This window comes from Populus euphratica, unplaced genomic scaffold (genome assembly GCF_000495115.2).
Source record: "Populus euphratica unplaced genomic scaffold, PopEup_1.0 scaffold392.1, whole genome shotgun sequence".
Lineage (NCBI taxonomy): Eukaryota > Viridiplantae > Streptophyta > Magnoliopsida > Malpighiales > Salicaceae > Populus > Populus euphratica.
In genome coordinates this window covers 122,181-144,298 of record NW_011500279.1, presented here as the reverse complement: position 1 = coordinate 144,298, position 22,118 = coordinate 122,181, and the positions used below count along the sequence as shown (strand labels likewise).

Below are 22,118 nucleotides of genomic sequence, written 5' to 3'. Positions count from 1 at the left end.
TATTTTTCTTTCTTTCATTATGTCTAGCTAAGTTTATTATGTCAAGGTGAAAAGGTTACACTAATGGTGTAAGAATAAGTATAATGTAAACTTAATATGGACTTTAATGTTTGATACTAACATGTTTTGTATTTGTTATCTTGTTCACTCTTTAATACTTTGCTTGTTAAATAACTAATCTTGATTTATGTTGTATAACACTTGGTACAACAAATGCTTGGCACTTTCATAGCCCATAATGTATGGTATAACCGACACCTGAGCTATGAAAGGAACTTGATTTGTTGTTAACATAAGTTATAATCATGAATGCTTGACGAGATTTAAGTTATAATCATGAATGCTTGGTGAGATTTACAAGTATTAACATTAATTGAATAAGATAACTAATGTAATCATGTTAACAATCTATAATCTGATTGGAACCTCCTTTGTGTGTGGTTTCCAATTGACTAATAAGAGTTTATAATATACTTGTTTGACATACCATTAGTGGATCCTCTAACCTTGACATTGTTTGTTATCATTATTTAATCCTTACGTTAATTTTCCATCTCCAAGTTCTCATCATCTTCTTCTTCTCTTTCTTCATTATTATTATTATTATTATTGTTGTTGTTGTTGTTGTTGTTGTTGTTGTTATAGCTATTATTGTTGTTTATAATTTGTACAATTAACCTCGTAGTGGTTCGACCCCGGTCTTGCCGGGTTATTTATTACTTCGACACTCCTGCACTTGGGAGAAGACATCAATCTTTTAGTCATGTCAATCTTCATATTGTCTATTTCTCTGATATATTTACAACTCCTTGAATAAACTAAAAAAATCAACTTAAACAAATTAGCAAACCTAAAAATAAAGGAAAAGTAATAAAAGTCCTAAAAAAAGGAAAAACGAAATTATTAAGCATATTATTTATTTCTTAAACTAAATAGGAAAAAAATAAAAATGATTAAGGAAAAATATTTTTCTTAAAAACATCATGCATTAGTATCCTCGAGTTGAAAAACAATTGTCCTTGAGCTTAAATTACTCTTGCCGCAATCTTGTGAATGTCTAATCAAGGTTCCCCAGCACCTTTTCTTTCTTCACTTAGGTGCATACAATTTTAGACATTAACTTCAATACCTTAATCTTAAAATATGTATAAGAAACAACAATTAATAAATTATTATTTTTTCATTAGCTTCTATAGTAATAAGTTGAAAACCTCAAACTTGTTTAATTAATATGTGTTGTTTCCATATAATCCTTGAATTCATCTACCTTTGTGATGATAGTAAAATTATAATCATAGAATCAATATATCTTAAATCGTTGAGCATATTTCATGTTTTATTTGTACTCAATCTTTAAATTATCTACACGGACAACGTTAATGATATGATCGCTATCATTATTGACATTACATATGATACCATTATCAACGTAAACATCATCAAAATAAACATTATAAACCAGTAGAGAATATTAATCCACGTCTATCTCAATATAAATAGGATTGCTAAAATCTCCACGATACTCATCTCGATCAAGAAGTTACCTATTATGCTCATGCCTTTGAAACATGTTTTCAAAATTGGCTATAAATTCATGATCACTCTCTTCATGTTCCTCCAGTTTTCTCTCCTTCATCTTTGTTAATTGATGAGATAATTCTAAAACTTGTCTTTGAATCATTGATCTTTGATACCAAGTAACACAATCCTTAGGTTTGGAAGAAGAGATAGAAAGTAATTGGGAAACGGTGAAGGAGAAAGAAAATTATTGGTTGATCATATTTCAACCATGAAAAGGTCATTATTGGTGTCCATAGGTTCCATTCAATGAGAGGAGTTTCATTATGGTGTTTTTTCCTTTCATTTTGTTGGATAAAATAGATCAGATTAGAATAAAAAAAAATGGTTTGATTTTATGTTTTTAGTCAAATTTTGAGGTGTTTTGAGTTAATTTATTGGTTTATTGATATCATAAGGATGTTTATTATATATTGTTAAATGAAAATATACTGAAACTTGCATTTTTCAGTTAAAAAAATCCAGCCTGATTTTTTATCACATGTTCGATGGTTAGAAATTGCAAGCAGATAATGCATTGTCTGCCTTTAATTTTTTTTCAAAAACAATATTCATCCATCTTTTTGGCCAATAAAAAATTAAAAGAACATGTGTGCGAGCTTACCCTTATAGGCCAACGTGCGTGGCCTTGTTTTAATGAGTTAGGCATGCGCGTATAGCCTTTGTTATGTTTTTTTTCCTAATCTTAATTGGTTTTTTAATATTGTCGGGGGGGGGGGGGCGTCATCTGGCGACGGCGGAGGCTCTCTGTCGTGCCTATTATTGTGGGGTGTTGTGTGTTGGAAAAATTATGATTAAGTTTTTGGAGTCGCCACCTAGTATTATGGTCACTAGGAACCTATGGTTTGTGAGAGTCTGAGTAAGGGACTGGTTGTGTAAGGGGAAGACGCATCATCCCAGTGCACCCTACCTAAGATAAGCTACATTGTTGTTTGTTTGTTTTTTAGGTTGGGTTGCTATTTATTGGTCTTATCTAAGGCTCAAGGCAGATCTCTCTTTATGAGAGAGTTTCTATCTTATCCGGTTAAATTCTAACCGTTCTAAAGTCTAAATTTTAGCATTTATTTACACTTTGAATCTTTAATACTTGAAAGTGTACTTTATTGTGTAATTTTACATGAAGGTGTACTTTATCGTGTAATTTTACACCCATAAATATTAAAGTCTACATCTAAATCGTAGAGAAGAAAATCGAAAGAAGACTTTTTTTGATATTTTGGCCAAACCCTAATGGATGATCGTAAACTAGTTATGATATCCATTTTTGGGATTTCAAAACATGAGAAATGTGCATTTTTTTATTTTATTTTATTTTTTATGAAAATATGTTTGGAAAACTTTTAGGATTTGGTCGTATGCATGAATATAATTTTTTAAAATGAAAATTGATTTAATTTTTTTGAAATATTTTGGAGAAAATCGGGTATTTTAATACCGGATTTGTATTTTATAGTGTAAATATACAACCCGATATCATGCAAAATTAGTAGAAAAATATTTAAGAAAATCACAATTTTTTTAAAGGATTTTTGAAATTTTTTTGTTTTTTTAAAAAGAAATATATATAATATTATATTATATATTAATTAAATATTATTAAAATGTGGACCGGGCCGGCCCAGATAACTAGGCTAGGCCATAAGCCCAGGAAACAGTGATTGGGCCGAAATCAGCCCAACATATTTTCTTTCTTTTTTGGGCCGGGCCAGACCAGTTAATTAGGTTGGCTATAATTGGCCCAGGCCAAATTCTATGTTAATTATATGCAGCAATGTGAACATTCACTGTTCACGTGCTGCATGCAACCAAACGGTTGCAGGAGCTGCTATCACTGGCCTGACGTGAAGTTGGCGGAGGTTTTGATGGAGCAAACGGTGACGGTGTTGGCTGCTTGTGACTGAGGAAGAAATAAGAAGAAACAGAAAAAAGAAATTTGCAGAGGAGGGAGGGAGGACCTCGCGGTGGCTCTTGGTGGTCGGTAGGTGGTCTCCTGTGGCGAAGCTGGTGGTGGATAGGCTGTTGGTGGCTTTGGCTGGTGGCTGGAACGATAGAGAAAGAAAGCGAGAGAAAAATTTACCGAAATCGGGTAGAGAGACTGGTTTTTTGGTCGACTTTAGACCCGAAAAATCCAATATTTTTATTTTGTTTTGTTGGAAAAAAATATATCTAGTTCGTGATAGAACGTCTATCAAATAGTTAATTAATACTAAAATCTTGTTTGTTTTTGCAGCTAGGAAACACTTTTATAAAATAATGAATTTATTTTTTTATTTATAATATTTTTTTATGTTTTTATATTGCTTTTCTGTAATAATATTAAAAATAAATTTTTTAAAATAAAAGGTATTATTTTAATATATTTTTTAATAAAATACACATTAAAAAAACAAAAATTAAAAATAAATACCAGCCAAACAAACTCCAAATATCATTGATAGATTAGACCACATGCCGTAGCCCCTAACGGCAAATCGTCTGATTACAAAATTCAAAATCGACATGTTATTTTATAATCCACGCCAATCAAGCGCGCGTGAGAGTCGGACCATTCTACTTTGTGGTTTGCTAATCTCCAAAGGCAACCCTGAAGAAAAACGAAGCCCGGGCCGTCAGAAGTTCATCTTTTCTCTGCTTTTATTTTTATTTTTCTGTCTGCAGAGATAGATAGATAGATAGAAGGAGAAATGGAAATGCAAAACGACTTTGATAGGTTACTGTTCTTCGAGCACGCACGTAAAACAGCTGAAGATGCTTATGCTCAAGACCCTCTCGATGCCGATGTATTATTTTCAATCTCTTGCTTCATTTATTGGATCTATCTATTTTTTCTTTTCTTTTGTTCTTAGTTTTCTATTATTGATAGAGTAGTGATAAAGTTTGTAACTTTGGAAGGACCCAAGTGGTTTTGATTATGTAGAATTGTTGGGGTCTTCGGATTTTTGTAAATTTATGAGTTTTATGGTTTTCTGGACAGAATTTGTTGAAGTGGGGAGGAGCTTTATTGGAGTTGGCTCAGTTTCAGAGTGTTCCAGATTCAAAGAAGATGATGCTAGGTTAGGTTCTAATTTATCCTTTTTAGCATGAATTACCTTTAAAAGAGACTGTGCTTATAACTTCTGCTAAGAAATGATGGAATCTAAATCCCATTCATGACAAGGAATTGGTTGTGGAATGAGTTGATTATTCGATTTTTTTTTTTGAATGTTATAGTTAAATGTGTCAATATGGATGGGGTGATAGAGTTGAATATGCAGATGGAATCACGAAGCTGGAGGAGTCGTTGCTGATTAATCCCAAGAAACACGAGGCTATCTGGTACCTGGGAAATGCACATACTTCATATGCATTTTTGACTCCAGATCAAGATGTGGCTAATGAGAGTTTTGAAAAGGCAGTTGTCTACTTTCAACAAGCTGTTGATGAGGTATTTTTCTTTCTCCTGTGAAGTCATGCTGCAAGGGCATTGCTTTATTGTATGTTTGTTATTTGAATGATTATAAATGTGTGATGTTGGTTTTTCTCAGGATCCAGATAATGAACTTTATCGCAAGTCTTTGGAAGTGTCTTCTAAGGTACATCTCTTTCTTTATCACTCAATCTAATGTGATAATATAAAAATGGGAAAAGAGAATTAGGTAGTATCAGTATCTGGTCATTGGATTTTACCCTGATGTTAGATGTAATTGCTGTATAATATCATATCAGATATATTCTGGGATCTATTTACTAAGCTTTTTGCTGGGAAACAATACCTGTGAGCTGGATACCGTCACTACCTGATTAGCAGTGTGGTGTCTTGATAAAAGTGATAGGTTTCTGCATAGCACTTGAACTTAACTTTTAAATCTTCTCTCTCGTGCTGTTTTGAAAGTGGGTTGTGGAGTTCGTTTTCCCAGGCTATGTGGCATATTTATACCAAACCTCATTTTACTCGCATTGTTAAAATGGTATAAAATGTTAAGAGTAAGTTGTTCATGATGAGTTTTTGGGTTGTTTTAAAACTTGATAATGCCATTTTTTCATTTGAAGTTTGAACAAGGCATAAAGTTCAGTTTTCTTTTAAGTTCTTGTATTCTGAAACTAGTAAACCATTATGACCTATCATTATTATGCTGTGAAAAAAAAAAAAAACTAGAAGCCCCTAAGCAATTGCCGAGTAAGCATTCAACCATGCTGAGATGTGTGCTATATGCACCTTGATCTGCTTGAGTTCTATTAAGGTCTTCTATTGCCAGTAAATGATGAGCCTGGATTTCATAAATTTTGACTAATGAGTTATTGGTCCATTGAGGAGAGATATCTTCTGTAGTTTTTCTTTGACTGGGTTCTATTATTTTTTGTAATATATTTTGTATACTTTGATTGGTCTAACATTTGAATCTTTTGCATTCATAGGCTCCAGAGTTGCACTTACAGATTCACAAGCATGGTGGCTTAGATCAACTGGAAATGGGAGCTGCCCCTGCTTCTGCAGCTTCTACTTCATCAAGTGCAAAGGTGACCTTTTTCTTGTTCCTTTTTGCTGTGCTATGCCTGTTGTATCTCTCTTTCCCTCTCTTTCTAGTTTTTGTTGGATAATGAACTGTTTATGCTGTTTCAATGTCTTGTTGATATGGCTTCAAGCATCAAATTTGTTAAAATTTATGGAAATTTTTATCATAACCATTGTAGATTAAGAAAGTGTTTGGGAGTGTGGTAGCAATTACTTTTTAAAGTGCTTTTCGCTAAAAAAGTATTTTATTTTCGCTAAGTGTTGGATAATAATATTTTTTTTATTTTTTTAAAATTATTTTTGACATCAACACATCAAAATGATCAAATGATCTGAAAACACCAAAAAAAAAAATACTAATTTGAAGCAAAGGAAAAAAAATAAAAAAATTTAATTTTTTTCAAAAAGCCCTTTTGAAACATAAAAACAAATAGAGGACCTTGTGAAGGTGAGGTACAAGTTACCCTTATTGATTTTTCTACCCTAACAAGGGTTGATATATATGTGTTAATGAGTTTTGGATTAGATTCTATTGGCAATAAACACTGTTTAAATTATGCGGTGTTGCACATTGCATTGAGCCTGTTCATATAGTTTAAGTTTGCAAAATTACCATGAATCTAGTGTGTTGATTTTTGCATGTAAAGATGGCATATCTAGGACATACAAAGACATGCATGGGAAGAATTTATCGTGTTTGACAGTCAGTATGTGATCCTTGAGATTTGTCACACAATTTTTTCTAGTTTGCCATTGCATCTATCAAGTTTAAAATATATATACTGATGCGTTGCCCCTCCTCCCTTTGTTCAGAGTTCCAAGAAGAAGAAAAGCAGCGATCTCACGTATGATATATGCGGATGGGTTATTCTGGCTGTTGGCATTGTTGCTTGGATTGGATTTGCAAAATCCCAGATGCCGCCGCCTCCTCCTACACAATAAGCACTTCATTTCCCAGAAACATCTAGCGGTGCTCTGAGTTGGTCTATGCAGACTGTTGAGGAAACATGCCATCTTTCATTCACACATTAGTTAATTTTAGCCTTAGCGAGGTTTTCCCATTGTAAACTGAATAATAAGCTGCAAGAGTTGTCATCTTTAACGAGAAAATATTGATTTTTTCATTTGCCTTATGCTGAAGCTTGTCTTTGATATTGAAATGTATTTGCCTGCTACATGCACGCTAAACTTCAATTTCATTCTCTAGTACGTATAGTTGTAAAACCCGGGTTTGATCGGGTGAATTGATAGGGGAACTCATGACTCAGAGCCTGACTTGAAAGTTGAACTAGAAAAAATATTTACATGGCTAAATTTGTCTTTTCAACCTGGTTAGGTTTTCACATTACCAGCACTAAATAAGTCAATGTCTTGTAAAAAGAAAATTCAAACAATTAATTCAAATTTGTAGATAAAGATTTTTTTGAAGATTTTTTTATGTTGTCTTCGTTAAATCTAATTATAAAATTTATATTAAAGAATATGAATATAATTTAGTGCATGATAAGAATAACAATAACTAAACTCTTCATGTTCTGTTTTTCTTATCTAATCCTCATTAAAATCAAAATTAATTGAGAGATTGAGAACATGATTTGTTATGTTTTATTATGAGAGATATAAATTTAAATCTCACTTTATATTTTATGATTATAATGAGATAATCTTGCCAAAAAGTTTTTATCCTTGTAGAATGTACTTATTAAAAGATTTCTACTATTAGATTTATGATATTTATTATTAGTGCTGTCTATAAAGAAATCAAGATAGTTTAGCTTTGAATGATGTAATTTAATTAATTAAATTTTAAATTTATTCAATAAAAATTACTAATTCAAGTTTTACAAAATTTAAAATTACTTAAAACTTATATAATCATAAACTTTAAGTTTCAAGATTAATAAAATTAATTAGGTACACAACACATGTTAATCTAATAAATAATCTAAAAAAAAGATAGTTTAATTCACAATGACTAAACGACCTGTCTTTTGATCAATATTTTTTTCGATAAATAAAAGGCCCTTTGTTTGTCTCTTTCCTTTCCCAGAAACGAGCTTCCAGAGACCACCGCTTCACCACCTTCAAAAAAACCCCTCAAAAAAATGGCGGAAACAAAACTGTACGGTCACAAACTGACTCCATCACTCTCATCTCTACCCTCTTTAACAGCTCTACGACGACATGTCGCTCCATTTCCAAGCCTTGTTTCCTTTAACACCCCAAAACCCCCTCGCCTCCGTGTCTTATCCATGGCTATTAAAAGAAGCCCAAAACGACTCAAGTACTCTGCTCCTCGTTTTACCAAGGTCAATATCAATTTATCCCTTCCTTACTCTTTCTGGGATTTCTTGTTTTTTAATTTTAAATGGTGGGTTTTTGAGGTAATGCTAAATTGTTTTACAAAAATGTTATGATGTGAGGATGGCGATGATAGGAGGACGGACTGCTTTATGTGGAAGCTGACGAGTTAGGATCTGACACGTGGAAGTTGGAACCTGTGATTGAGCTTTTGAAACAAGGAGCTGTTGGTGTTATTCCCACTGATACTGTGTATGTATGCTGTTTGCTTGACTGTTACATATATAAGCATCAATGGAAGTTTTGTGGTTTCTTGGTGGGCTTTTTATCTTGAATAATCTCTTCTTCTTTTTGACGACGTGGGTGTAGTAAACTGTATGGAGTTACTTGTGTGCTTTTTTTCCCCAGACTTGTTGAACTGGAGTAGAATTTATTTGGATATGATAACATATTTTGATTGGTATAAATTTGAATTTTAAAAGTTATTTCCATTGAATTGGGAAGTTGGAGATGTACAATATTGATTCCTTTGCGGTCCCTGCATTTTTCATTACAATAATTGTGGATTTAAATTTGAGTGATTTAATTGTCGCTGATTGTGAATTTTTTCTGTATGAACATATTGCATGTGATCATTTCGTAATTTGGATACTTCTCGATTTACTTTCTTTGTTGTTGTTGTTGTTGTTAGGTATGCGATTGTTTGTGATTTGAAAAGCAACTCAGCAATTGAACGTCTTCGTAGGTAGATTGTGTTGTACTTAACTTCAAAGCTTTATGCTTGAATCTTTTGTTTCTCAATCTGAACTCTTAAGGTGATATTGGTTTTGTATGTTTTGCATTGCAGAATTAAAAACATAGAACCTTCCAAGGCAAGAAACATGGCTTCTCTTCACTCACCACTATAGTAGGCTTTGATAGAAGCTCTGGATTTGGAATGACACTGGATTGGACATTAACTGATACATCTTTATTTTCTTCTTTCTGTATTCTCCTGTGTTGATCAAATTCATATCACCCAACCTCACTGATTTTTTTTTCTGTATTATGTTTTAAAGTGCATCCTTTTGTTCTTGCTTTCTGACTTGTCTTTTTATTCATGCAGCCCCTTAGCATCTTGTGCCACTCTCTGAGAGACATAGATATATATACAACTGGATTCCCACGTGGTGATGGTCAAGGTCATGCAGATATATTTCGAGCCGTTAAGCATTGCTTACCAGGGCCAGTAAGGATGTTATGTGATGTATTTTACTGCTAGTAGGAAGTAACCTAGGTACTTGTAAGAGTCATCCTTGGGCTAATATATTAGCCTCGAATCATTACATGCAGAAAGCATAACCAGAATCATGACTAGCCATTCAGTTGCTTTTCTCACATATTAGAATCATTGGACAACTTTCTATGTGACCATCTTGTATTTCTTTCCTTGGTGAATGGAGACACAACAGTATATTTTCAGAGGAAATTAATTTTAATCTCATGATTTTAGTTCTCCACCTTTAATGATATCTCCATTCCAGGGTGCTGCCTTTTTTTTTTAGGCTTTGCATTCTTTCTAGGCGTCTCGGCTTGGCATTGTATGCAATGCTAGTGAACTTTTCATGTACTGGATGTTTTTGGGTAATATAGTTTCCTCACTCTTCTTAATTGGATACTTCATTGAAGATGGTGCTTCTATGTGACAGTATACTTTCATCCTAACTGCAAGCAAAGAACTACCAAAACAGTGCGTGCGGTATGGGACTACAACTGCCAAATATGCTTCAAGGAAAAATGTGGGTATCCGAATGCCTGATGATGCTATTTGTCAAGCAATCCTGGAGAAGATGGATGCACCGCTTATATCCACAAGGTTGTTTTTGTTTTGTTTTGTGCTAGCTGTAAAAAACTTGGGTGTGTTTTGTGTGCATTTTTGTAGATGCTTTCTTTTTCATGTGGGTGCCAGTAAAGAAATGGGTTTGACTGCAGTGACTTTGGACTGATATCTGTTCATTGTGCCAGTGTCAGGTCGCCAAAGGAAAACGAGTGGATGATTGATCCAGTTGTAATAGCTGATATATATGGACCAGAGGTATGTTTTTTATTGCATCAACAAGGCTTGCTCGATTTTGTACTCCAAGACTAAAGAACTATATAGGTCTGGTGTAAGCTGGATACAGTGTTAATTTCTATTGCTTAAATATTCCAATGAGTGATGCTGTTAATAGGAATTGAAGAATTGGGTAAAACAATAATGCAAATAATGATAGCATGGCACCAGTTAGTATTTTACCCATCAAAACATATTTTGCTTGATGTAAATTTTGGAACCAGAGATAAAAATTTAATTAAATGACTGAAATTGGTGGTCAGTTTTAACTAATGCATTCCCTTTTCTTCATATGGCCCCAGTTTTTACTTTAATAACATGTTGATGTAAATAACAAAGAACACGTCCACCTAACCATCATACAGTAGAATCCAACTTCCATTTTTTCTTAACAAAAAATCGTTCAAGGTTTTGTCCATCAGAGTTTTGCTTGTGCATGGTGTTTTTCTTTGAGCAAATGCGAAGTTTCTTTTACATTTCATACTCTTGCTTCTGTATCACAAGAAGATTGAGCAATGTTTACATTTGAATTTTCATTTTTTACAATGGGGCAGGGGTCCTTATGCTATAGGGAAATTTTCAAACTTTTCTAACTCTCTGTGATTCAATTTCTGTAGGGTCTTGATTTTGTTGTTAATGGAGGTATCAGAGTGGCTGATCCATCTACTGTAGTTGACATGACAGGAAGTTCTCCAAAAGTTATACGGCAAGGAAAGGTAATCACACATGTAAATGGTGGGTTTTTGTTTCTCTCCATATTTTCGAGTCAGTCATCATGGTATATCTTATGATATTTGAAGGCTTTTGTTTATTAAAAAAAATACACTACGTGGTGGGAAAATGCCATTTTTAGTGTTATTACCTTTTCTATGACTGGTAACTGAAAAACTTCCAGATCCTAATCAAAGAAAGCATGGATTCCATTTTGGGACTGCCTCTCCTGTTCTTTTTTTGTTCTAAAAAAACATCTTTTCTCAAACTTTCTGGCCACTTTTTTTTATGCGTGCCACTGGAGAGTTTTTGATGCTCCATTTTCTGAAGTAATTATGCTCAAAATATACAAGGAATGCTATACTTGCTGCTTTTGTCGCAATATTTGATTTCATGGGTTATCATGTTCAGGGGCCTAAATTACACTGGATGGTAGCTGAAGATGATGATGAATCTGCTTTTCCTGTTGAAGATCTCATACCTTCGGCTCCTTAAGGCAGCCCTGTATAAAATCATATCCCAGAACTCTTCAAAGTTGGATTGTTGCTTTTGCTTTCTCTGAAGTTTCAGTTTATTGTTGGATATTTGGCAGCTTACACTGACAAATTAGCACAAAACGTCTGTGCTATGTAAATTTATAGCAAGTGCAACGATACGGCACATGTACAGAAATATATACAGAAGAGAACCTTGTATCATAGCCATGCTTTTGTGCATGTCACCAATTAAGTTTTTGAACTTCTGAATTCATTTGATAAACCCTTAAATTTTTGTCACTCTGAAAGACAGTATTAAATGGACATTTATCACTCAACATTAAAGAAGGAGCGGAACATTGATACGTGGAGGACCACACGATTCATCTATCATAAATTTTGTTTTGATAACGCGGGACTGCCAGTTTCTGTATACATGGCTTTTCTTCCACGGCATCAGGGCACCAGCCTAGGGTTTTGCGTCCTTTTGCATTAAGGGTAAATCCAATTTTCTCTTCATTGTGTCTTTCAGAAATTGCAAATTTTATGCATCAAGCAGGTCAAAGATATGTACCATGGAGAACGTGGAAATTGAAATACGTTTGAAAGTAGAAATTGAAATCACTCAATCAATTAGCCAATATTTTTCCATGCATTGTAAAGTTTTGACCAGCTTTGACAACTTGTGACATAAACTTTCCCCGTATAGGAAAAAGGAAGGACAATAAAAAACAGAAAATGGTACAAGAAGAAATGAAGAAAAAGATTATCAGGATTGGTCAAGGGTGATGGCTATTAATGAGGAAATGTGAGCATCTTTAATTAAGAAGTAATGAAACTGACAACAATTGTTGGTGGTAGCTGTCCTCAACTCTTTCTAGCTTCTCAGCATAAATTTATATGGACGTTGGATGCAAGCTGTCTTTTTATCCAAGCTCTCAACGGCTGTTATCTTTTTGCAGCAAACAAAGCTTGTCTCCCTTCTCCTCATTCCTCTCTTGATTCATGCTTAAATGTGAAGTGAAGCACATGGCAACTTCTGCAATTGGTTTACTCCAACTTCTCAAACTAGTTATGTGTATTGCACTTATGATTTTTTGTGCATTAGACTCAACTAAGTCAATAGTTATCGTTAACTTTCATCAAGCTCCTCCCGAACAATCAAGTATCTCTACTGCTGTTTTCCAGTATTCAGCAGAGTTTCCAGACGGTAGCAACGCTTGCAAGAATAACAGTTGCCACATTTCCTGTGAGGTAACATTCCTGTTGAAACATCTTTCTTTCTTTCTCCTTAATTTGAACGGTAAAACTCCAGTAAATAGTAATGCTTCAAGTTAGCTTTTGCTCTTCTTGAGATTATTTAATGTTTTCAGGACTTTTTTCTTTCTTGATAAATTCATATATTGATCTGCAGAAGGTCCCCGAGTAAATAAATTTCCCCTTTGGAAAGTATTGCTTGTAAAATATGATTAATAGCACTTATTTTTTCCGAGGCAGCTAGAATTTGTTTGAATAATTAAAAAATTTGAATTGAACACAGCTCGATGGCCGAACTTTGAGATCATGTCCTGCTGATATAATAGTATTCAAGAACTTAACTGTAAACCACAAACACAGTTTTCTTCTCAATGTCACAACTCGTAATGGAGAGCGAAACTCATCATCTTATTCTTGGTTCATAGGTAAGTAACTCTGTCCCTTCTCTATTCTTTCAGATGGCTAGTGTTTAGACAATGTCTGGTCTTGGAAGAATACTCACTGAAGTGTTTTTGTTTTTCTTCCAAGACTTTTATCTGCTGGGGGTTTACTTGTCTGTTTCATGATTGCATTGTCCAGACACAATTCCACCAACTGCAACAGTATTTAGTGAACGGAATTACACAAATGCTGGAAATATAACCATTGATGTAACATTCAGTGAAGCTTGCATCGGGTTGGGTGGATTCAAGTGTGCGAACTCATCAATTTGCGATGTAAGTGCATTTCCAGGTCCAAACTACTCTTTAGTTCCACTGCAGAAAACATGGATTTGTGTGTGTGATATTAATTGTTAGAGGGAACTTAGATTGTTATCAAAGGGTCTAATAATGTGAACTCAGGTAACATTTCACTTCTGCAGGTCATTTTGAATGGTCCAGCATACCTTCATGCTTCTTCTCTACACATTATCAAACCTAATATAAAATACAGACTTGACTTGACTCTCTCCTTGAAAAGTTTACGTGGCCGCATCTTAGTCAGAATGGCAGATAATTTTTGTACGGATAAGGCTGGAAACTCTTTTACAAGGACAAACAATTCCTCTTTAATTATTCACTTTGGTGAGTTATTGTTCATCATTTGTAACTTGCCGGAGATAAATGAATAGATTTGCATATGGATCCTTCTGTTATTTATACTTCAATTTCTGTCTTAGATAGAAGACCAGTGCTGGTAGATTTGTGGATGCCAGTTCCATCCTATGTAATGGAGATCAATGGGGTCCCAAGAACTGTTCTGGCAACTAACAAAATTGGGGACTTGAAAATTTGTTTGGAATTCAGCATTCCCATTGGAAATTCAACAGAAGAAGTCCTAAATTCCTTGCATGTAAATTCAGATAATGTTTTACCTGTTCTTATTGGAAATCATGGGAATCGCAAGTTCTTTTTTGAAGTAAGCAGACTTTAAATGACACGAGCATCTTTTTTTTCAATAGAAATTAATAATATAAATAATAATATTAAGTTTATAATCACTTCCTGTGAAAATTTCGATAATACTCGAAAATCTAATTTGTATTTTCCAAACTCTAATTTTCATTTTTGTAGCTCAGGAATGCATCGAAAGCTGAAACCATTACGGTTGAACTAGATTCTGGATTAGTTGGCAGAACAGGCACTCCTGCTTCACAAGCGGCCTCACTGACAATTCTCTTTGGTACTGCAGTTGTCATTGTTTGTGCTTTCCAAACTAGTTTCTTTCATTTCTGTTTCATAGATTTACTAATTCATGCGGTTTCTTTTAAGATTCAACAAAGCCTGAGGTGAGACTGAGCACCAGCTCACCAAATGTTACAAAGGCATCTGACATAAAGGTGATAGTAGGGTTTACGAAGCCGGTGTTTGGCTTTGAGGCCACCATGGTACAAATAGAAGGAGGAAAAGTTACAAGGCAGGTGCATAGTTTGCTCTGAAAGCTATTACTGTTATAGTTCATAGTGCTCCAGAATTTCTTACAGCACAAACTTTCAAGAACTGCAAACAGTTTGAAATAGCAGTTTAAATACTACCTGACTCTTTTGTTTCTTTATCTAGGTTTAAGGAACTTTCAAGAGCTCTATACTCGCTGACTGTCCTTGCTGTTACTCAGAATGTGGTCTCCATCACTATTCCTGCCGGGAAAGTACATGATATTTCAGGAAATCAAAATTTAGCTTCTAACCTACTTGAAGTGAAACACTGTAAGAACAATGTACTGTTTCACTATTCCAGAGCTCAACTACTGATTTTGCATCTGAATTTAAAAATCTAAACCTTACAATAGATTCAACCCCGGCAATATCAATGGCATTATACTCTTTTGTGACTTCTGGAGTAATAGCAACATCGCTGACAGCTGCTGCACTTTCACTGTCCACTGCAAATCTTGGAGCTATACGCTCTCTTGCAGCCAGAGATACTGACAGTTTTGCTTCTAAACCGTCTACGAATCTGCATGTGAGTGTTCAAACACTGGCAGGGCCATAGCTGTATACAAGTTCTTTCAATAACTTAGTACTAGACATCATATGTCATTACTGAAGAACCGTTGTGTTTTGTGATTTTATTTGATAATTATGAACTTCCTCTATTGTAGGGATTTTTTGGACACCTTCAAGTATTTGTTCTCTCTGAGTGGCTCTCTGCCAGTCATCCAATTGAGTACTCAGAGACAACAAAAGGTCTGAGGTGGCTCATACCTCGTCAAAAGCTTCCATGGAAAGATGGTGGCACTTCTATATGGCCCAACCATGTTTATTTGGCTAAAGAAAATCTCAGAATCTTATCACTTGAATATCACAATTGGTTTAATACAAATTTAAATAGTTCTTCTAATATGGAAGATCAACTTCCATTTCAGACTGAAATCAACCTCAACTTTGGTTGGCGTCATGGATATAATACAAGCATGAAAAGTACTCCATATGGCCTACCCCTCAATTCCAGAGAATATTTCACTTATTTCTTGGTTGGTATTTACCATCATGCATAGTTGTATATTGTGATTTCATGAGAATTTTACATCAGCTGTATTCATCTGTCTTGCAGAGAGGGGAACCATCATCTGCTACCAATCTCATCAAGGAAACTGAGAACTGCAAAGGGTAGCCCAACACTTAACTTCTAAATTAGGATCTGCTTATTCAAACAAAATCACTTCCACTAACACAGAAGATTAAGTCTTAATACCTGCAAGTTACAAAACTGAAGCTGATTTTAACACATATTCATGGTTAAAACATGGATGACATTGTTTCTTCAATAGGTGGCAAGACTTGGAGAAGAACTTGTTCTGGCTTGGTGTGGGAGGAGGCAGCTTACTTATAATCCATGTGCTAACATTGCTTTTCCTTAGATGGAGGACAGGAGCACCAGCTCATGGGATATTTTCAGTTCCCAGGTTTGAGCTGCTACTTCTAATTCTCATGTTACCTTGTATCTCTCAGTCCTCAGCATTTGTTATGAAAGGTGAGCACTTACAGATATTCTTTCTGATTTAGTTTAAGGCCTGTCAAAGATTTTCTTGAAATGAAGACTGCTTCATTTTCAGGCGGCTCACCTAGAGGAATCATCATCGGGGCTTTGCTGCTAGTAGTCCCAGGAGCACTTATTTTATCCACCATCCTTTTTCTCATAATTGCTATCTTCTCTGGGAGTTTTGCTCAGTACAAGGAAATCAGGGATATTGCTGTAGGGGATCCATGGTATAAAAAGTTGTGGTCTGTCTTTATTGGTAAGCAAGTAATTGGTAAATGGTTTTATAAGGAGGGATTGCCCACATCTCTCCTTCCACGCTTTGGAATTCTCTTTGAAAATCTAAGGGGTCCTCCATTATTTGTCTTTGTTGATCATTGTGACCCAAACACCTTGCCTACGTGGATTGAAAGTGGTCAAAGTGGAATTGGAAGAATGAGAGCTGTGATCTCAGATGACAGCAATGAAGAAACTAAAATGCCTTGGTCCAGGCGACTCGTGGGGTGTGCTAGATCTTCCTATGTTATTCTGGATCTTGTGAGAAGAGTCGGTTTGGGAATACTATCTGGAGCATACAGATCACCAGAATCAAGCCAAAGCCTTTCAGCGTTGGCAATCACCTTGATACAATTCATTTATCTGCTTACACTCAAACCATACATCAGAAGGAGAGTCCATTTGGTGGAAAGTATCTCTCTCTTATGCGAGGCAGGCATCTTCGGTTTTTCTATTGCTACAGAAAGATCAAATCATATGGAAGAAAGCATACTCGGATACACAATGGTGGCTCTCCTCTTTCTAACCTTCATTGTTCATATTGTAAATGAATGGTATGCGTTGGTAAAATGCCTTCTAAGACTTTCTCAGCCTCAGGGGAATTCTTTCAAATTCGGATTGAAGCTTGCTGCTAAAGGTCTTGTGTTGCCTTTCCTACCAAGGAAGCACTGGTCAAAAGTTATTCCAAATTTCTCCCAGCCAAAAACAGGCCTATCTGCTGTCCCTCCTCTAAGTCCAGAATCAGTAGATAGAAGAACACACCATGGTGATCCACTTTGTACTACATCTGCAACAGTGGTTCCTGTGCTCAGTCCTGGTTCGCCAAGTCCAGATGTCATTCAAGAAACAAGTTATACAACTGCAGAGACATCCCTTCATAGTGCTCAGAGCGTTGGGGAAGGAAAAGGTTCTAAGGGACTAAATTTAGAGCAAAAGAGTGAACTAAAGAAACTAAGGCAGTTGGCAAAGGCTAGTTTCTCTGGGAATTCAAAAGGTGAGGAAAGCACAAGCCACGCATTTAGGGACCAATTCTTCTCTCCTAAAACCCCCAGATAGTTCTCAAGCCTCCACTTCTAAGACCAGACAGTAGTAATTTACATAGAAAAGCTACTAGATATAATATGAAATCCGTCATTGCTTTTTACTGATGTAACAGTATTAACTTTGTCTGTTCTTTTTGTTTGTTTTCCTATGTAGTGAAGATGTTTATCTAAAAATGGAATTCAAAACCAATACCTCATCTTGTTGGAGGATGTAGATTTTATTGCTGATCAATTAAATTCATACCTAGCTCCAATAGTCCAAAGAAGACATTCTATTTCTAGGCAATCTATATAAAGGTACCAAAAGAGTCGTGGGCAATTGAGAGTAATTTCTTCTTAACTCATTTGCTGAAGAGAGGGTGATGCTTTTGACAACTGATAATGTGGCTTCCAAGAGAGCTCAATATCAAATTGTTAATCTCAAGAATACATGACAAAGAAGCCACAAAGGATTTATTGAAAAAAATTAACTGGAGATTGATAACAAATTGGGTCTGCACAGGTGAAAGTTGGACATTAAGGTCGTCGTGGAAATTTTGAGAAATCTGGGGGTCTACGTTCCATAAATGCCGACTTCCCCTCGCTGCCTTCCTCAGTACCATAGTATATGAGTGTGGTATTCCCAGCAAGTTCCTGCATGATACAAGTACACATGAAAGAGTGAAAAAAAAAAAAAGATAAGGTCATTTCTGCTGGGATGAAAATAAAACATTCAGTTAAAGTAGCTTGTAGAATACAAATACAAGTAGATGGTCTCAGGGTACCTGGAGTCCAGCATGACCATCATCAACAGCATTAAGAGCTGACTTGAGGACTCGAATTGCAGTTGGGCTATTCCTTAGAATCTCTCGACACCATTTGACAGTTTCTTGTTCTAAATTATCTAACTAGAAGATGTTGTTAAACGTTGGCAATATTTAGCAGCAAAAATAGAATGATGGTAATGGAAGAATCGTACAGTTTGGAAGGACACGGTTTAATGTTTTAATGAGTCAAAATACCAACAGATCCTACGCTATCTATTGGAAAAAAATAGAGAGAATGGTGAACTCACAGGTACAACAGTGTTAACAAGGCCCATTTTCTCTGCTTCAGAAGCTGTATAGAACCTTGTCAGAAACCACATCTCACGTGCTTTTTTAGGCCCGACCTGTTAAATTTTCAGATGCAAAACAACACGGTATAAAAGATATCAAATGGACAATGATCAGGAAAATCGTCTACTTATTCTAGCATTGGTGGTTGATGAGGCAGCCTTCAAACTAGAAGAAGGAGTCTTCAGAAGAATCAAATGATATATTAAAATTTCCTACTAGAAGGTAAAAAGTGATATGACGCCAAGTATTGAGTCAACCAAAGATATGTTCAACTGCTTACCAAACGGGACATGATGGAGCTTCCATAACCCGCATCAAAGCTTCCTACCTGCAAAGAGAAACAATACAGCAGACATTAATCAGATCTAGACAGTTTGGACCAAAAAAGAAATGGAACTTGCGAGAGGTGATTTGTAAGCTTCCTATACTATTATACGATTAACCTAGCCTTATAGTCCTTCATTGCCAGTCTTGGCTCAACTCAGCTGAATCATAACTGAATTCCATACTAGAGCCAATCCAGCCCACAAATCAAAACTCTTAAGTCTGCAAATAACAAGAGAGATAGAAGACGACAAGACTACCTTTGGACCAGTCTGGCCAAATATAGCATTATCGGCTGCAATTGTGAGATCACAGACCATATGCAATATATGTCCTCCTCCAACAGCATAACCTGCAACCTGATAATGTAATTTGCACGGAAAATGCAATGAATAAAACAGTTACACTCATGGATTTGGATCTTTGATATAAGAATCCCGAATCTCACAAAGTAATTAAATATAGAGCATGACACGGAGACATAGTATTTCATGTTTTCGTTCTAATCATATCTTCCACAAACTCATGTCTTCTCATCTAGTTACCAAGTATATCCATGAGAGAACAATTGTGAAAAGTGAAGAATACCATACCATTGCTATTACTGGTTTGGGAAGGCGCCGAATTTGTACCTGCAATATGATTGAAATGAAGAATTGAAAACAGCTGTAATATGGTAGAAGGTATGAAGCACAAAATAATGACTAGGATAATATATTGCTACATATGACTTCAGCCATTTCTGATGGCGATGAAAGTGGAACCCAAGAAAGCTAATAGATATCAAAAAGGTTAAAATTTGAATTGAAGAAATTGAACTGAAATTGAAATGGAAATGATCTTTTGAATTGTAGTTGCAGACCATGAGAATGCATGTATGTTAGGCAAGCTTCCCACAAATTTCAATTGGAAAGGTCCAATGCATGTACAGTTTACAAAATCTTCATACTAGTTTACAATGTTGCTAGCACCTGCAAGTCTAATACATTCAAGCGGCCCATGTCATTAGGATCAGCATAGCCATCCTTGGTTCTTAATGCCTGATCGCCACCGCTACAGAAGGCTTTGGTTCCCTACAGCAACATTGTATCAAATCAAGCCTCCTTACAGAAACAAACAACTCGAAATCTTATAAATTTCACTCTTGAATCTCAGTATGCTAGATTCAAGGTTTATATACAAACTGAAAATTGCAATAGCAAACAAGAAGCATGTTAATCGTTGCCAAGAAAAATGGCATGACTTTCTTGCAAGCAGAATAAAATGCGATAGAAAAGTTGCAAGAAAACCAGTTTTGCTTCTTAACTTAGAACCAACCTACCAAAAGCTTTAAGCTGTTCTACATCCTTAACATTGCCTACAAAACCAAATTAATTACTACTATACTAATTCGTAAGGCTTGAAAAAGGCACGAAGAGAGGAAAACCTTGCCAGTAAGAATGATAACCCCCACAGAGCTATCATCCCTAGCATCATTAAATGCAGCAATTAGTTCCTTAATCGTCCGTGGCCGGAACGCATTTCTTCTCTCTGGCCTGTTAATAACAATCTACAAACACAGTAAAACCGACATTAAAACAAACAAAAAGGGAAAGACACAAGAGCCATGATCAAAGATATCACTGCACTTCTGACCTTTGCAATGTCTTCACCAACAGCCTTTTGATAAATAATGTCAGTGAAGTCCTTAGTACTGCCATCAGAAGCAGCAACATTTCTCCAAACAACTTGTTTATTAGAAACATTACCATGGACTCTATGGTAGTTATCATTCATAGAAGCAGCATTGGGTACTAGTTCAACCGAGTCACATTTTGAACTAGAAGCTGTAGGAGGAGAAGGTACCATAAGATGGTTGGCAACAGAGGCCATTCTTCTCCTTACAGAGTAAAGCTCCTTCTCTGACAATTTTCGGGCCATTATCTGCAGAACTCAACAATGGACGACTTCAAGGTCTGCGCTTTGAGCTACTGTTATCCTCTTTCTTTAGGAACAGGGCAGGGAGAGAATGTGAAGGGAAGAAGATAGGGAATCATATCTGGTGTTGACTATTTAATGAAATTTGCGGGTAGAATAGGATAAGATTAATGAAAGTAGCGGTCAAACATTGGCCTTCATCTGTTCTACATCATCTTGTTTGTTGCCTTATTTTATTATTGTAAAGGTGCTTGGGTATTATACGATACCATACAATTTTTTCCTGCTGGTCAAGTTTTTGTTCAAACATTGGCCTTCATCTGTTCTACATCATCTTGTTTGTTGCCTTATTTTATTATTGTAAAGGTGCTTGGGTATTATACGATACCATACAATTTTTCCTTCTGGTCAAGTTTTTGTTTTTAATTTTTTTATTCGACAATAAATGTATTTTGAATCAATTTACATGTTAATGGAGATTAAGTTTCTATAAATATCCATTAAAAAACTTTATGGTTTTTTTTATATCATATCCACTTGTGTGACAAGCATTAATTAAGCTTTTTTTTTTTAATATTTGTTTAGAATTGTCGTTCAAATAGAAATTAGTTAAAATTTATCTTTTAAAAATAATTTTTTTATATTTTTGAATTATTTAATATATTGATATTAAAAATAAATTTTAAAAAATAAAAAAATATATATAATTTTTATACATTTCTAACCAAAAAGATATTTTAAAAAAAAATATTATCATACTTTCAATACCACCTTAATGCCCCTTATCCCTTGTAGCTCTAATAACTAAGAATATGAATTTTTTATAGGAAAAAATTGCATAATTATAAAAAACAAATTTGAGGTGGAAATCCAGTTTAAACTTTTTTTTGTCATATATTTTTTTTTTAGTTTTTATTAGTTATGTGATTCATGCTCCACCGGAAGTCAAATATTTTTATTTTTCATAAAAATATTATATATACAAATTTTTTCAATGTATTTTTATAGTTAAAAAAATTTAACAAATCAAAAAAATTATATACATATATAATTAAATAAATTGAGAACTATATGCTTTAATAAATAAATAAATAAT

At 34.8% G+C, this 22,118-nt stretch overlaps 4 protein-coding genes across 5 annotated transcripts; 3 read left to right on the top strand and 1 right to left on the bottom strand.

Moving 5' to 3' along the window:
• Window positions 1–4,064: 4,064 nt before the first annotated feature.
• On the top strand, window positions 4,065–7,269 carry TOM20-3 (translocase of outer membrane 20 kDa subunit 3). Its single transcript, XM_011009138.1, has 6 exons — window positions 4,065–4,358; window positions 4,553–4,631; window positions 4,833–5,002; window positions 5,103–5,150; window positions 5,974–6,075; window positions 6,884–7,269. Exons 1-6 carry the CDS (start codon window positions 4,263–4,265, stop codon window positions 7,010–7,012), a joined length of 624 nt encoding a protein of 207 aa, XP_011007440.1. The 5' UTR covers window positions 4,065–4,262; the 3' UTR covers window positions 7,013–7,269.
• A 796-nt stretch (window positions 7,270–8,065) lies between these two features.
• LOC105113108 (DHBP synthase RibB-like alpha/beta domain-containing protein) lies at window positions 8,066–11,922 on the top strand. Of its 2 annotated transcripts, XM_011009134.1 has the most exons (9): window positions 8,068–8,379; window positions 8,508–8,623; window positions 9,063–9,116; window positions 9,219–9,243; window positions 9,477–9,599; window positions 10,060–10,226; window positions 10,376–10,445; window positions 11,081–11,179; window positions 11,586–11,922. In XM_011009134.1, the coding sequence occupies exons 1-9, from the start codon at window positions 8,176–8,178 to the stop codon at window positions 11,667–11,669; spliced, it is 942 nt and encodes a 313-aa protein (XP_011007436.1). In that variant the 5' UTR covers window positions 8,068–8,175; the 3' UTR covers window positions 11,670–11,922. The 2 variants fall into 2 exon arrangements, with proteins under 2 accessions (XP_011007438.1, XP_011007436.1); XM_011009136.1 differs by lacking the exon at window positions 9,063–9,116 and having other exon boundaries at window positions 8,066–8,379.
• A 141-nt stretch (window positions 11,923–12,063) lies between these two features.
• On the top strand, window positions 12,064–17,898 carry LOC105113109 (uncharacterized). The gene is made up of 14 exons (XM_011009137.1): window positions 12,064–12,148; window positions 12,839–12,904; window positions 13,191–13,332; window positions 13,487–13,623; window positions 13,770–13,971; window positions 14,067–14,305; window positions 14,461–14,569; window positions 14,659–14,803; window positions 14,947–15,092; window positions 15,176–15,348; window positions 15,488–15,859; window positions 15,940–15,995; window positions 16,157–16,359; window positions 16,442–17,898. The coding sequence occupies exons 5-14, from the start codon at window positions 13,893–13,895 to the stop codon at window positions 17,695–17,697; spliced, it is 2,778 nt and encodes a 925-aa protein (XP_011007439.1). The 5' UTR covers window positions 12,064–12,148; window positions 12,839–12,904; window positions 13,191–13,332; window positions 13,487–13,623; window positions 13,770–13,892; the 3' UTR covers window positions 17,698–17,898.
• Window positions 17,899–18,058: 160 nt separating this feature from the next.
• Window positions 18,059–21,196, bottom strand: LOC105113107 (1,4-dihydroxy-2-naphthoyl-CoA synthase, peroxisomal-like). Its single transcript, XM_011009133.1, has 9 exons — window positions 20,741–21,196; window positions 20,532–20,654; window positions 20,077–20,178; window positions 19,699–19,737; window positions 19,366–19,464; window positions 19,062–19,109; window positions 18,739–18,834; window positions 18,449–18,571; window positions 18,059–18,317 (listed from the first exon to the last, which is right to left on the bottom strand). Exons 1-9 carry the CDS (start codon window positions 21,023–21,025, stop codon window positions 18,201–18,203), a joined length of 1,032 nt encoding a protein of 343 aa, XP_011007435.1. The 5' UTR covers window positions 21,026–21,196; the 3' UTR covers window positions 18,059–18,200.
• Window positions 21,197–22,118: the final 922 nt, after the last annotated feature.

Excerpts from the sequence above, each read along its gene's own strand:
- LOC105113108 (XM_011009134.1), top strand. The coding sequence starts at position 8,176 with ATGGCGGAAACAAAACTGTACGGTCACAAACTGACTCCATCACTCTCA. Across the intron at positions 9,117-9,218 it reads GCAATTGAACGTCTTCGTAG|AATTAAAAACATAGAACCTT; the intron begins GTAGATTGTGTT and ends TTTGCATTGCAG. Across the intron at positions 10,446-11,080 it reads CTGATATATATGGACCAGAG|GGTCTTGATTTTGTTGTTAA; the intron begins GTATGTTTTTTA and ends CAATTTCTGTAG.
- LOC105113109 (XM_011009137.1), top strand. The coding sequence starts at position 13,893 with ATGGCAGATAATTTTTGTACGGATAAGGCTGGAAACTCTTTTACAAGG. Across the intron at positions 13,972-14,066 it reads CTCTTTAATTATTCACTTTG|ATAGAAGACCAGTGCTGGTA; the intron begins GTGAGTTATTGT and ends TTTCTGTCTTAG. Across the intron at positions 14,804-14,946 it reads GAAGGAGGAAAAGTTACAAG|GTTTAAGGAACTTTCAAGAG; the intron begins GCAGGTGCATAG and ends TTCTTTATCTAG.
- LOC105113107 (XM_011009133.1), bottom strand. The coding sequence starts at position 21,025 with ATGGCCCGAAAATTGTCAGAGAAGGAGCTTTACTCTGTAAGGAGAAGA. Across the intron at positions 19,738-20,076 it reads TGAATGTATTAGACTTGCAG|GTACAAATTCGGCGCCTTCC; the intron begins GTGCTAGCAACA and ends ATCATATTGCAG. Across the intron at positions 18,318-18,448 it reads ATGGTCATGCTGGACTCCAG|GAACTTGCTGGGAATACCAC; the intron begins GTACCCTGAGAC and ends TGTATCATGCAG.
- TOM20-3 (XM_011009138.1), top strand. The coding sequence starts at position 4,263 with ATGGAAATGCAAAACGACTTTGATAGGTTACTGTTCTTCGAGCACGCA. Across the intron at positions 4,359-4,552 it reads AAGACCCTCTCGATGCCGAT|AATTTGTTGAAGTGGGGAGG; the intron begins GTATTATTTTCA and ends TTTTCTGGACAG. Across the intron at positions 4,632-4,832 it reads TTCAAAGAAGATGATGCTAG|ATGGAATCACGAAGCTGGAG; the intron begins GTTAGGTTCTAA and ends TTGAATATGCAG.